Source organism: Etheostoma spectabile, chromosome 3 (genome assembly GCF_008692095.1).
Source record: "Etheostoma spectabile isolate EspeVRDwgs_2016 chromosome 3, UIUC_Espe_1.0, whole genome shotgun sequence".
Taxonomy (NCBI): domain Eukaryota; kingdom Metazoa; phylum Chordata; class Actinopteri; order Perciformes; family Percidae; genus Etheostoma; species Etheostoma spectabile.
Window position 1 is genome coordinate 24,744,862 of NC_045735.1, and position 14,991 is coordinate 24,759,852.

Consider the following 14,991-nt stretch of genomic DNA (forward strand, 5'->3'; position numbering starts at 1 on the left):
TTCGGGGTGTAGCCCACAGGGTTTCAACCGTCCTTCACACTCTGTTGCTAAGTATTTACTTTTGTTTCCAAAATTACTTTTATTGCAGGTTGTTGTAGCCAATTTAGGTGTTTGTTTGTGTGGTTATTTTATTGTAGAAGTTCTCATACGCTTTTATTGTGAAAAATTAAAGTCCCCGGAAGATTAGAGTGCACTGATCATAAAAGAGTTCTGATAACACATATGGACAGAGCATGGATGTATAACATTGTTATTAAACGGCTCTGTGAGACCGAGAAGTTCTGAACTACAATTGACATTTCTACTAGGCCTACATAGCGACTGTTTACATAGTCTGGAGCCACTTTTTGTACTTTTGTATGCAATGGCGACTTGTGACGACGTGCGGGCAAATGTGCAGGTAAGGTTTATTTCGGACTCCATGTTAGGAAACAATCCGATCACTTTTCTTTAATCATGTCATCTACTGGCGTGACCTGTCCGAGTTATTGGTTCTGAAAGCAGCGGCGAGCTCGGAGAACAAAGTGACACGAAGCAGTTCAGTTCACACATACTGTTCTAAAGGCAACACACACAATGATATATAGGCTACTGTACATTTTCTGACAATCGATACATTTAGACTAGAGTAGATAGATACTCCAGAGGACAGGTTCAAGGTTGGTTCACACAGATACACATTCAAGAAGGAAAGCAGTGTTACAATTTATCATATTTAATAAAACAGAAGAAAGAGGCTTTGTTCCGAATTTTCACAGAATGGAATGTAACATATTCACAACATTCCGTTCAGTTTATCTTCAGTTGAGGGTTCAGTTTTTCTTCAAAAGCACTCCTGACATTGCGTAATAGTTGCTCAGTCGTATCATACCCCACTGAATATTGTCCTGAAAATACCATTTCTCATGTGTTTATCAATGATGGTGCTTATGTTATTGGATTATCTAATCTCTGTCAAATAATTATAATCTTAAAGGTAGTTATATGTATGGAAGATGTGGTTTTTGTAACACAAGTTTCCATTAGTTAGACCTGTAAAGCAATATCAAAGCATGTGTTATTGCTCTTGTGTAGTTTCTTTCTTTTCTTTACGTCTACTTGTATACTAGTTATATGTACAGTATATATCTCATTATTACATTTATTCTTATTCTTTTTGTACTTTTGACATATTTACAGTCTTTGTGCTGCTGCAACACCTATATATTTCCTTTGGGGATCAATGAAGGCTTTATCTTATCCTACATGTAAACCATTATGTGTGCAGAAGTACTATGGCAGTCGACTGGAGTCCTCTGGGGATTTGCAAACAAGTGCTGCCTCCTGCAGTTTGTCTTGCCGCCCAGTGCCAAGAAGTGTCACAGATGCACTGAGCCAGGTTCACCCGGAGGTCACCAAAAGGTACGGTGTGCAATATCGTCTCACCTGTACTTTTGCATTATATGCATTTGCAAAAAAAAAAGAAACTTTTTTGCAGAATTTCCACACATAGTTTTCTCACAAACGCCATCAGGTGGTCTCATTGGTACAAGAGGTGCTAAGTGACTGTCTTACTTGTAGGAATGGCAGGAATGGACCGTTTTGTAGCAGTGCTTCTCGATTACTCAGCCACAACAAGAGCACGAGAAACACAGACAGGGCACTTATCAAACTCGTACACTGCAGCCATCGACAGGTCAGGAAAAAATCCCTTCATAAACATGCCACAGTTTGGCTGACAAACGACTTATTGAACCTCTCTGTAAACACATCGGAAAGAATAGTGCTTAAAAAAGTATCTGTAAATATCATTTCTCAAATATTTAACTGATTAACTTAAATTTAGAGATTTAAAATGGCATCCAGCAGAGGAACTAGGTTCCATTCTGGTTTTTTATCTTCTGTTAAATCACAGAACTACATTTATAACATATGATTCCCATTATAGCACAGGGACTTTGTGGTTACGGCCTGTTGTCATTACCAATACTTTTCTCCAGATTCTTCGGCTGTGGCCTTCCCTTTCCAGCGAAGCTTGAGGGCTGCAGAGTCCTGGACCTCGGCAGCGGCTCTGGCAGAGACGTTTATGCCTTCAGTAAACTCGTTGGACAGAGCGGACTTGTCACAGGGATCGATATGACCGAGGAACTAGTAATTACACATGCACGTTCACATGTTTGATGCTTGATTTCTGTTCTTTCTACTAATTTAACTAGCATTTCTTTAGATCACAGCGTCTCGTCAGTACATCGTGTATCATCAAAAGAAGTTTGGCTATGAGAAGCCCAACGTCACATTTATCCAGGGGTACATGGAGAAGCTCAGTGAAGCTGGCATACAGAGTGACTCAGTGGATGTTGTGCTGTAGGTTGAAAGCATGAATTCTACATGATCTGTCAATGGACACTATGGTCTGTTACAATAAGACAACTTTGATTAGTAGATAAACAAAACTCTTTTCCCTCATTTATCCAGATCCAACTGTGTAATCTGTTTGTGTCCTGATAAAAGGGCCGTTCTACAGCAAGCTTACAACGTCCTTAAGGTTAGTCCGACGAATTTCTACCAACCACATTAATGTGTAAAACAAAAAGTGTAGAGGAACACACTGTTAATGGTTCTCATCACTCATTCCACACAGGAGGGAGGTGAACTGTTTTTCAGTGACATGTATGCCAGCAAAGTCGTTCCAGATCACATGAAGGAAGATACAGTCCTGTGGGGTAAAATAACATTGCATTATCTAAAATCCTTGCACTGCACTGCACTGCACTGCTCTGACCGTGACCTTTTGATTTCTGACCTAGGTGAAGGAATGGGCGGTTCTCTGTTTTGGCAGGATCTCATTTCATTGGCACACAGCGTAGGTTTCAGCACTCCACACCTTGTTTCAGCAAGCCAGATTGAAATCTACAACAGTGAGCTCAAAGCAAAAGCAGGTAACCAAAAGGCAACATTGACTTTCAATGACCTGCAAAGATAATAGTCACTCTACAATTGAGCCAGTTCTTCATTTTGCAGGTGACGTCAGCTATGCTTCGGGCACTTATCGGCTCTTTAAACTGCCCCAAAATCAAGTCATGTCTGAGGCATTAGTGACATATAAAGGAACTGTGGCAGATTTCCTAGATCAGCTGGACTTTGATTCCTCCCACTGCTTCAAGGTAGGACTAAAGTCCCACAAGAGAAGGCCACTCAGACAAATCCTTCATTACTTTATCAATGTTTCTACTAACCTGTGGCTTATTGATCCAATAATAGAAAATGTTGGTCTATATAATGTATGTTATACGTTTTTATTTTCAGAGAAAAACAATCCTGCAAATTCACATCTAAAAAATAATCTAAAAATAAATGTTAGAAAGATTAGGTCAATGTCTTCTTTTGTGTTATGCAGAAAGATGTGGCAGTGGAGGTAAATGGAGAGATGGCAGCAATCCTCCAGAGATCCCGTTTCTTTCCGGATTTCAAAATCCAGATATTGGATAAACCACGGTCCAGCTCAGAATCAACACCACAGGTAGTTAATCTTCTGGGTTTAATGTGGCTGAAATGCTTTTTAAGGGTTAACTACTGACTGCCTTCAGAGAGAAAGTAAAGATGACCCACGTTTTGCATTCAAGAATCAAATTAAACACAGGTTGCCTTACGTTTTTAAAGAAAGAATAACTCTTTGTAGCATCTGCTCAGTGAGACCTCTGATAGTAACCAAAGATTTCTTTCAGTCTCATCGGTAAGTAACCGTGAACTTTCTTCATTTGTTCCTCAGAACTGCCACCTCAACCCTTTTCTCCTGGCTGACAAACTGGGATGCTCAGTGAGACAAAGCTCCAAAACAAGCAAATAAAGATGAAGCTGAATCCTGAGGAATCCTTCCTGAAGACTAAGTAGAACCGCCGCAATGAGATTGTAACACGTTTTTAGAGTTCAATTCGTTGAAGTCCAAAACATTAAAGACTAATCATTTTATGTGCTAGTTGTCATGTACTTCTGTGTTCACAGTTGTTGACAAGATGATGCTGTCACAATAATATGATAGTAAGTGTCCAGATAGTAAAATAACATTTTATGTAATTGTTGTAACTTTCTATGTTTCACCCTACTTCAGTAACGTCCAACTGAATGGACAAGACGAAGGTTCTGTGTAAAAGTGATCATAACAGCATCTTGCCAGTGTTAATGATTGACTGTTTTCTGCTATCAGTATGCTAAACGAGGAACTTGTAATGAAGGGTATAATTATAAGGATTTGCTGATTGATGCAAGTATGCAAAGCTGAGAGTGGACTCCCCTGCTTGCAGGTAATGGGTGGTTTATAAAATGTTAAACTCACAAGAGCACAAAAAGGCCAGTTTGACAGAAACGGGGGCACAGACTCAAACCAGTAATGAATAACAAAAGCTGAAATACAAATTCAAAAACATAACAATCACTCTCTTAAGTGTTTGACGATATGACATTTTCCAATTGCATCTGAAGATTACACCATTGTACCAATTGTAGTCAATGTAACAAACCATTTCAGGAGAAGTATCCTGATAGAAAACACATTCTCAGGCTGACAACAGTGAGGATGATGTGGACAACCCGTGGTGTTGAAACTCTCGAACAGATCCGTTAAATAACTGAGCTTTAGTTATGGACCACTAAGGATCCAGCGCTTAATTTTAAGTAAGTAAAAGGTCAGGCTTTCATATTCTCTTCATGTGGATTTAAATTTCAAGTTGTACGATAAAGACTAAACAATTTAAATGTCTGCTGTAAACATGTATGATTGATTTAAGCATTGCATTAAAAATTAAACTGGTATTAACAATAAAAGTTTTAAAGAAAATTCAAATTCATCTGTTTATAAACATGTGCTTCACCATATCTGGTGAGTGCAGCATTTAAACTGACCTTTGTATTTTAGATTTTTGACTCATTAAGTCACTCAGAAATATATTTTAACTAAGACAAGTGGAGTGGTGTGTATTTTCTGAATGTTTGAAGTGGTTAAAATTACTATTATTATTTTACAATGACTACTACAAAATACTAGTAAATTAATGTTTATTTCAAGTTCACAAAAATGTTTGGATATATTTAAATTGAGTAGCTTATATTAACCAGAGACTGACTATTAAGATCAGGATGACCCACTTTTAGTACAGCCGTAGTTAAAACTTGGAATGAATACAGGTCAAACTGCTGTCTCATCCAAACTGTTGTGCCCCTTACACAGAGCTCAGATTATTCACATTGCACTAAGTGCATAAAGCTTTGCATGTTGCTATGGTAACAGTGCTCTGCATAAGAGAAGAGGTCTGATTGGCTTTCAGACGCCCTGAGGCAGTAAATGGAGCAATCAAATTTTGCACTAATTGGAAGATGGAGGAACAATAAAAAGAAAAGATGACGTCCTTCGCCACTAAGAGGTGTTAACTCCCGGATACAGCACACATCTGGTTACATCTGCAGCCAGCTCAGGTCATCAGCCCTTAACAGATCAGGAAGGAAGAAAACAAATATTCAGAAAAGAGTAGTATCAAGGTTATGAGTCACCCTGTGATTTGGGATATGATGCTTACATAGAACATAAAGCAGCCAGCCCAATAAATTATACCCCTGTGAAGTGTTTACATGACTTTAATATAGTCCAAGTTTAAATATCCCACAAGTCTCTGTCATGTATATACCAACTGAGTTACTGTATACTGGTAATATTAAGCTGCCATAATCAATATTGTGAAATAAAAAAAGTTCTAAAAATGCACTGTACGCTACCGGTCACACACAAAATGGCAGGCAAACAAAGTTAGTGACGAGCTGGTGAACATAGTTCAGCTGCAGCATTTAGGTAAAGAGACAGATATTTGGTGGACAGCAAAACAGAGCTAAAAGGAATGTGAATATTGGATTTTAATTCATCAGATGGACATAAATACGAGGAAGTGTAAATATACATTTAAATGCTAGGTAAAGCATATCAACTTAAAAGGTTGATGTGGTCAAAACATGTTTCCGCTGCACACAAGTGGCCAAAATCCACAATATCACTGGTATTTACTCCCTAATGACATAACACAGCTGCAGAATTCATTATGATTTAATGTACTGTATTTAATTTGCATACGGTATATAAACACAAAGTCTAGCTTTTATAAAAGCAGGATGCCACTCACTGAGCCTGTGCCTTTGTTAAGACCTGGCCAGCAGCCATCAGCTCTGCAAGATGAGCCACAGCAGGGTCAAACATCAGGCTGGCCGCAGCAACCACCACCTCGTCTCTATTAAAAGAGAAATGAAAGAATTTAGCACAAAGCATAGCATTCAGCTGAATCAGGAGTTTTTCCCCAGCTGCTCACTTTATGTAAAACGCCAGGAACTTCCTTTCTTCCACTTTGCCTTTGAATATGATTTCTGTGAATCCTTCTCCGTAGCCTAGAATGAGTAAATGAAAGGGGAAATGAGACTAATGTGCGTTCATGCCACTATTACGTTGTTTTTCCGACTGCCAGCGTTCACGTGGTCGGAATGTGTGTTGTTCTGTTATATTGGCGTCTGGCATAACAACTTGTTGCATGACTGCCACCAACTGATGGGTGTAGCCTAGAGCAGGGGTTCCCAAAACTTTCAGCCCACGACCCCCAAAGTAACGGTGCAAGTGACTCGCGACCCCCCCCACTATAAATATATATAAACATTGTTTTCGCAAGGGCGCACGCACTATAGGCGTATCCAAACACGAGCATGTTGACAACACAAAATAATACAACAGTTTTATCTTGTGTTAAAATCATGGCTAACATATGCTATTTTTAATGGTTTTTAATTTTTATTTTTATTCTGGAAATCAACTTGCGACCCCCCCTCTCTGGCTCGCGACCCCCTGTGGGTCCCAACCCCCACTTTGGGAATCACTGGCCTAGAGCATCAGGTGTGTGAAAAAAAATGGAGGCCACAATAACAAAGACTGGCTGCTGTATTCTTATGCGAGCAAACAGCCCATCGGCAGGTGGTTGTGTTATCTGCAAGGCGACGAAAGGGGAAGGACAAAAATAAGGTGGGTTTTTTTTTATACAGAGGCCTATTTATGAATAATTTGAAACATGTTATGTCTGTGTATGTTTCTTGGCAGAGGCGTTTGTCCAGAATAAACAGTTCATTGTCATTGAAATAATTTCAGTGAACCAAAGTTGCCTACATCAAAAGTCAGTGGTCAACAACCCGTCCCACCTCCGATTCCCACAGGAAATAACTTGAATGATGACGATTTCACTGGGAAATTTTTTTTTCTGATGCCCATGAACGCACAATTAGTATAGTGGGTTTATGTGGGTTAAAATATTCTGATGCAAGAGTGACACTTACCTCAATAAATAGGCCTACTCTACCTGTGTATCGGATGCTCTTTCCAAGTAAAACAGTCCAGAAGAAAGGAACAGAATCACATTTGGTGGGTGTCTTCAGCATGTTCAGGGCAGCTACTCTTCCTGAGGGTTAACCATACATGCATGATACGGTTAAACACAGATATCAACTTAGTTTGGATTAAAAAGATGCTTGATGCAGAAATATCTAAACACAACTCAGCCCTAACGGCTCCATGCAACACAATATGAAGCTGTGGTCCTTTGAATCCATCAGTCTCTTACCTTGAGCTTGGGATATTTGCCAGTGGCCCACGTTGACCCTTTGGTCTCCACGAATGGTCAGAGGGAAAGAGGCAACATCTCCAGCACTAAAAATATCTGGTATATTGGTCCTCATGAACTGTTAACATAAAGGAGTTTTCAGCAGGAGCCTTATCATTAGGCTCACAAAGACATGTATATACAGGATATTTACACAGCTATTCATTTCAGTCCCCTGGACATAATTAGCGCAGAGATTAAGGTTAGGTATTATAGGTATAGGTAGTATACAATATTGTTTGGCTGTACAGAACTGTGCTGAACTGTAACAGTAACCGTGTCAGGCTAGTCATAAATCGTCAGTTGTAAAGTCACGTTTAGGATTCATTAGTTATGTCAGTGATTAAAGTTTGGATATGTTATCTAGCGCGTTAGTTACCTTGTCAACAATCACTGCTTTCCTTGAATCCACTTCCAACTTGCTTCCTGCCAAGAAGTCTGAATTGGGGATTACACCTGAAAAACAGAAATCGTTGTGTTTGATTTTTGCAGAACTGCAAACTTGAATTTAATAACAAAATATGTATATTCCAAAAGTTGGAAATAGAATGTTAAAATTACCAATTCCAGCAATTACCACATCAGCTTCCAGGACTTTCCCACTCTTCAGAACCACCAACTTCACCTTGAAGAAAAACAAAACAAAACACTAATTTACAGATCTACAATAAAATATACCCAGCTCTACTGTTTCAGTTACAACAAGCTTTTCTCACTGACATTTTAGCAATTCAAATTAGGAAAAACACAGGTGTAGGCAATCAGAATTAATGATGGCTGGATTCCATTTCCAGTAGATGCTTAAGTGTCAGGCTACTGGTATTGTTCATGCTGACTTACTGTCACGCTGCCATTGCTTACTGGGACTAAACAGAACAGAGCCATTGTTAGGGTTATTAGTAACACCTGTGCTTTTCCTACCATGACATTAAAAGTAGAGTTACCTTGCCATTCTCCCCTTGGATCTCAGTGACTCCATCATTCATGTAGAACTTTACATTTTCTTCCTCCAACATCTTAAAAGAAGAAGCTTTGTTTTAAAGTGTGTTCAATTTGATAAAATAAAATTAAAAAAATAATCACATTTAGCGATTACAGTGACAGACTACCATCATTATTATTTCTTACTTTCATACACATTTTGCCGATCTCCGGCCCCAGAGATCGCTCATACGGGTATTTGGAAGTGCCAACCACGGCCACACTGGCAGCTTTGCCTGATAAGTAGGATGCCACCTCCATACCTATTGTGTATGAAAAACACTTCAGCTGCAGTCTGCAACATTGGTGTGACTACATGAGTTGTAAAGTAGCTTTATCTTGCACAAATATTTACATAGGAAAATTAGTATTGAGAGAGGTGGCTACGAACAAGGTAATGTCCCTCTCAAAATGAAGCATCATGTCAAAATCATGTTGAGAGAAACTGAATCTTATAACCTATAAAAGAAGCTCCAATCACAACAGCTTTCTGGCCCAGACAGGAGTTGTGAATCTCTTTTGCGTCTTCATATCTCTGCAGCAACTTTACTCCCTTCAGGTCCCAACCGGGACAGTCGAGCGGCCGCGCTCTGTGAACCAAACAAAGCATTTTGCTGTTGTCAGAGCAATGTCTCCGTTGTCTGTTATGTGTTCAGTAGGCTAAGTCTTATGAAACCAGAGTGTGACAAAACAATCTAAATATGTGCTTCTGTTTGTAGACAACTTGAGGAATAGGATGATGACTCTAACCTACAACCAGTTGAGATCAGAAGCTGGTCATAATGCTGCAAAGTGCCGTCACCCAACTTCACCACCTTATCAGCCGGGTTCACCGACACCACCTGCAACTCAAAACCCTTTTCTTAACATGACCAAAGAGAGGATCGGGTTTTCCTCAAGGCAGCAAGAATACATCACAAATAAATTTTCCTTCTTGGTTCTCACCTCCTTCTGTGTCCACACCTCAATCCCATACTGTTGATAGAAGTCACTTGGTCGGAGGAGGATGCTGCTGCTGTCCAGATCCATAGCCTGAAAGAGGTAATGCCATTTGCTAAAAACGTACATCCAAACACAAACACTTACAGAAGAATCTACTTACTCAAAAAGACAAATAAGCAAGGATGAAAACAGTTTACCTCTCCTCACTGATTGAGTTCTCACCTTACTCAGTTTGGTCTTGTCAAACGGGGGAAGGTTGTCTCTGGTTACCATAATGATTCGACCTTGGTAGCAGTTCTGCCTCAGTGTTTCAGCACAAACCAGGGAGGCAGGGCCTGAAATCATAACATTTATATTCAGTGTGTAATTTTTCAAAGGGTACATTTAGTGATGGAGCTTATATCAGGCACACTACACCACTAAATATACTTGAGCACTCTTTTTTAAATTCTACTAGGAGGGTTTTGTGAGACCCCCCCACTTACCTCCTCCAATCAGAAGGATGGTGTGTTTAATGTCTGGCACCATGTTGCACATCTCCTTCACCCGCTTCTTCAACTTCAGAGACTAAGAGACACAAACAAACAAGGGACAGTTTAAAATAGAGTATATTAACACAAAATTAAAGGAAACATTGTGATTACTTATCTATTAAAAATGTTTTTAAAAAAGTGTACATGTACATTTCAGCACAAGCAAGAAAACTAACAAAAACAAAGACCCCAGCAAACATATATCACAAAATTGTAAATGATTTGAATTAGGATTCTCATGTTCAAAATGTTATTTATCTTGCCATCACTTACGTTTTTGTTGATGGAAACATACACCTTGCCATCCTCAACTTTTACCTGTAAAAATTAAAAAAAAAAAAAAATGAAAGGAATGAAAAAGAAGTATAGTTACAGAATGTGTTTTTCTTCCCAAAGTATGTACATATTGGAGTGTAAGTGTAAATTGTAATTTTCTCACTGTGGATCAATGAACAGTATAAATTATAAAAAAATATTATAAATTGTATAATTACTGATCAAAATACAGTGGGGGTCAGTTGTCTACAAGGCCAAAATCAGTGTTTCTGGACAAAAATCTTTAGCAAATGAAATGTTGACACCAGCACCCATTTTAGAAAAAAAAAGGAATTGATTTTAAAGAGTGAGGAGGTACTTCTGGGAAAGTCTAAAACTGCATACCTTATGGCAGAAGGCATACATGTGTGGTAAGTTAATATTTGTGTTTAAAAAAAAAAAGAAAAAAGAAAAGGGGAACTGGTTGTGAGCTACATACATTCAATCATATCTGTCATCTATTAAAATGAATGTATGCTTTTGTTTAAAACGACCGCTTTCAAGTTCAAATCCATAGTTTGGACAAAGTCTTATTGTACCAATTACATGGAAATAATGTGCAAGTAGACCATCTCAAATGTGACTAAATTTTAAACTGGAGAGAAACTATCTTGTTAATTTCATTCATATTAAAAGAACAGTAAATTGCTCTCTACTGACATGTTTTACCTTATAACTAGGCAGACAGTCCAGACCTGGAAACTCTTCGATATCTCCAGTTCTGACATTAAAACATGCCCCATGAAAGGGACATCTCACTCTGTCACCAACAAGTGCTCCTGGATTATTAGAGAACATGCAATAAACACTTCTCAGATTCAATGCAACACATATTTTAGACATAATATTTGTAAATAGAGACAGGTTATGGGTATGGGTATGTAGAGATTGAAGGTTTACCTTTGACAAGAGGAGCATTGTAGTGAGAGCACTGGCTTCCAACAGCACTGTACTGACCCTGAGTACGGACAAGCAACACCTTCTCACCCCCCACGGTCACTTCCTTCATCCTTTGTAAACAAAAAATGGGGGGGAAATAGAAATTATGAGAAAAAAAATGTAAGAGTTCATGCCAGTTTGGAAGATCTTCACTGATAGCAGTGGCTATACTAAAAGTCTTTGACCTACTGTCCATCTTTCAGGTCAGCCTCCTGACATACCATCCCAGTCACCTGCTCCTGATTCTCATCTTGGACCTGATGCATTACTGCAAGACATTAAAAAAAACATGGCAGACAGGCTTATATTATAACTGGTTTTCCATGAACAGGTTCTGCAAAAGAGACACAGGAAACAGGTACTGAAGAGTTTCATGTGTAGTTTTTTAAGGTATATTATGTCATATTTTTTCATTATTCTTTATTTTAGCCATATAGGGTCAAAATAACCATAGACTAATAAAACGGATGAACATTATGTGATGGTGAGATAGGCCTACTATAAACTGACATTTGTACAACATTTATTGAACTGTAGTTGAGTCTGTTTGCTGTGTTTTCACTGTGCAAATTTAAATTCTTGAATGCTTATGTTAGGCTACGTGGTAAGGTCGTTCATCTACTCCTTTAGGGACAAAAGACAAAACACACAAGGCAAATATGATCACGGAAGATAAACAACAAATATGCAAATAAAAAGCTAATACAGTTCGCACTGTATTTGTCCACGCCTGAGGCTGACAGAATTCAAAGTGATGTAACGCTAAAGGTGTAAAAGCCAACATAGCAAAACCGGCTTTTTCAACAAACTCACACAGCACAATTCCTCTCTTTTCGTGTAGCTAATAGGATACATATACTGTATAGCGAGGCTGTATTAATTACTGAAAAGTGAGACCTCCATGTAGCTGTGATGCTCACCTGTTTTCTTCCGCTACAACAGTCAGAAATAATGCGTCCGCCGTGGATCCTCGACAGTGTTTTCCGTAGGAACAGACAAACCGGGTCGTTAGGAGCCAGCGCACGCGCAGGAGAACTGCCCGCGTGACAGCCAGTGACAACCAGCACGTGCTACCCGCGCGCTCCTCCCACAATACGTACCCACCCACACCCAAAACTGTTAAAACCATGAATCAAACACTCACCCTCACGGATAGTCTATACAATTTTAGCCTACCGACAAGAAAAATGCCTAACTTATGAGGAGAAACTGAGGAATATTTGTAAATTGATTTTTGTGCCGATGAGAAGGAAATATGCGTTTATTTTGGTAGCCTATTGTTCAGTTGTCTGAGTTCCTTCATTTCTGTTCTCAAACATTAGCCTATTGTTTACAGGAAAAGACAATTGGCCTAAAGATGGAGCAAAAAGCTCAGAATAAATAAATGGGAGATCCTGACAATGTAAAAACGTTTTGAATTATTCTATGACATCATAATCTAATATTATCTGTTTTTTTCCCCTTTTATTTCTTGAGAGGCTATAGGATGAAATATTTATTTGAACTGATGTAGAACTGATTTTTTCTTGTATTACAATTAGGCTATATATAGTACTTGACATGTATGTACAGTATATGTGTATGTACTGTCTTTTTTTTAATTGAGTAGTTATTTATTTGTTTTTGATGCAAGATTGGCTGTATTTGCTATGTGTTATATATGTTAAAAAATAAATAGGCTAATTAAAAAGCAGACCGAAAATGCACTTTGATAAATGTGTAACCCAGTACAATGACATTTGCCCTAAACACTGTGGATATTCCATAGACAGTTAATTGTCTATTCAGCTACATGTAGGCCTATGGTAGCCTATAACACCCATTCACTTTTAGTTGCTGACACTGGGCTACCAATGACAGTCCTGTTGAAGGTTCTGAGTGGCAGGCTGTTTAAATGTCCTTTAACCGGATGGTGGCGCTGTGTCACTAATTATTAGGCTACAGCAGTCATTCACGTCCACGGCCAGCTTTCTCTTGAATGAGCACAGCGATGTATTTTTTCCCACTTCCAAGAATCAACAGTGAAAAGTCAAATAGTCTTATGTTCCAAGTCCAGTTACAATATCAAACAATACAGTGTCATTGAGATTCTGTGCTAAATCAAAGCACATGCATGTCATGCGTTACATATTCCCTAACTATGTGACTACTATTCCCATGAATCCACGGTTGTTTGTTACCAAATGAGGAAGCAATGTTGCCTTCACGTGCAAGTGTGTACGTCAGACCGTAGCCAACTTTATGGTGCATTTTATAGTGTTTCTGCAGGAAAAAAATATACATTGGTGGTCATTATATTATTTGAGCACAAAGCTCAAAAAAGTTATAATAATTATTCTCATCATCAAGTTGGCTTCTGTCTCCAAAAACAAATGTCTCCAGTCTTTCTTTTTTCACCGTAATTTAAGATATCAGCGCATTAAATTTAGTTTTTTTCTAACGTGAATATTGAAATTGATTTTGAAATTGAATCACAAAGAGGATTAAACTGATGCAAAAGTGTTTTTTTATTTGGTGACTTTATTTGATCAACAGTTATTTCAGGCTTTCAAATTTACAGTGGCGGCCACACTTATCCCAGCTCAGCCCCAGTCATGGCCACTAACCACCGGCCAGATTTTCTGGGTCTAAACACCTTGTCAAAAGATAGCCATTGATAAACTGCTTATTATCATGGCATCCATTTTCTTTCAACTTTCTAAGAAATACTCAAACAGGACATAATAACTAGTAGTCTAACCAGTTAATGGAAAGTAGTGTGTTCAGGGCCGGGTACCATCAGATTTGTCTTGTCCCTATAACACCTGAGTTTTAGTAAACATAAACAGTTTTTTTTTTTGTATACAAAACCATTCAATATTCAACAAAAGAGTTTATACATTACATGTTGTCTAAATACAAGCAGCCATCTGCACCTCAAATAAAATACAGTCAAAATTTGGCAACATTTAGCTCTAAGTACATAAAGATTAAGATTAGAAATCAGACCAGATATTCAATAACAACAGTTTTTGATACTATTACTACTATTACTACTGTTCAGTAGCTTTTTAAAGTTGACTTTTTATTGTTATCAACATACATCTTGTATAAATCCTTTGTATGTTAATTTGTTAGATACACCTACTGTAAAATGTGCACATTTTATAACATACTGAATGGTATGCTAGACTATGCATCTTCAATCTTTACCATCTCCCCACACACAAATATTCTCCACACCCACATAATACTGGGAATTTTTTGTTCTAATTTTTCTCTTTTATATTATGTCTCTTGATTTTCGCACTGTAGTCTATTGAAAGAGTTAATTTGTAAAACGGATAAAAAAACATACTATATAATAATGATAATCATCATCATCATCATCACCATTAGGTCAGCGTTACTTCAATTGATATTCCCTTGTGCACAATAATAATAAAAACACGATTTTATGAAGAATAAACATTAGATTCCTTATCAAAAACCGATCAAAACCATCGGTATTCCACCAAAACAGACCAATTCCTTGCAGCCTACGTGCAAATATTCCTTGCGATAGTCTCTCTCTCTGATTTCCGAACGTACATGAACGTCACATAATACATGTAACGTGCTCTTGGCTGCGCCCCTTTGTAGTAGGG

At 38.2% G+C, this 14,991-nt stretch overlaps 2 protein-coding genes across 3 annotated transcripts; one reads left to right on the plus strand and one right to left on the minus strand.

The window, feature by feature from the left end:
- The first annotated feature begins 75 nt into the window (after positions 1–75).
- On the plus strand, positions 76–4,164 carry zgc:153372 (arsenite methyltransferase). 2 transcript variants are annotated; one of them, XM_032505872.1, is made up of 10 exons: positions 76–400; positions 1,268–1,401; positions 1,980–2,130; positions 2,207–2,343; positions 2,455–2,524; positions 2,621–2,702; positions 2,787–2,918; positions 3,001–3,143; positions 3,377–3,499; positions 3,749–4,164. In XM_032505872.1, exons 1-10 carry the CDS (start codon positions 365–367, stop codon positions 3,824–3,826), a joined length of 1,086 nt encoding a protein of 361 aa, XP_032361763.1. In that variant the 5' UTR covers positions 76–364; the 3' UTR covers positions 3,827–4,164. The 2 variants fall into 2 exon arrangements, with proteins under 2 accessions (XP_032361763.1, XP_032361764.1); XM_032505873.1 differs by lacking the exons at positions 76–400; positions 1,268–1,401 and adding an exon at positions 1,548–1,675.
- Positions 4,165–4,270: 106 nt separating this feature from the next.
- On the minus strand, positions 4,271–12,418 carry aifm4 (apoptosis inducing factor mitochondria associated 4). The gene is made up of 19 exons (XM_032505871.1): positions 12,286–12,418; positions 11,555–11,633; positions 11,327–11,436; positions 11,096–11,205; positions 10,385–10,429; positions 10,064–10,145; positions 9,801–9,913; positions 9,582–9,668; positions 9,387–9,478; positions 9,096–9,226; positions 8,784–8,899; positions 8,600–8,671; positions 8,217–8,280; positions 8,035–8,111; positions 7,617–7,734; positions 7,356–7,454; positions 6,327–6,402; positions 6,144–6,248; positions 4,271–5,458 (listed from the first exon to the last, which is right to left on the minus strand). Exons 2-19 carry the CDS (start codon positions 11,629–11,631, stop codon positions 5,428–5,430), a joined length of 1,605 nt encoding a protein of 534 aa, XP_032361762.1. The 5' UTR covers positions 11,632–11,633; positions 12,286–12,418; the 3' UTR covers positions 4,271–5,427.
- Positions 12,419–14,991: the final 2,573 nt, after the last annotated feature.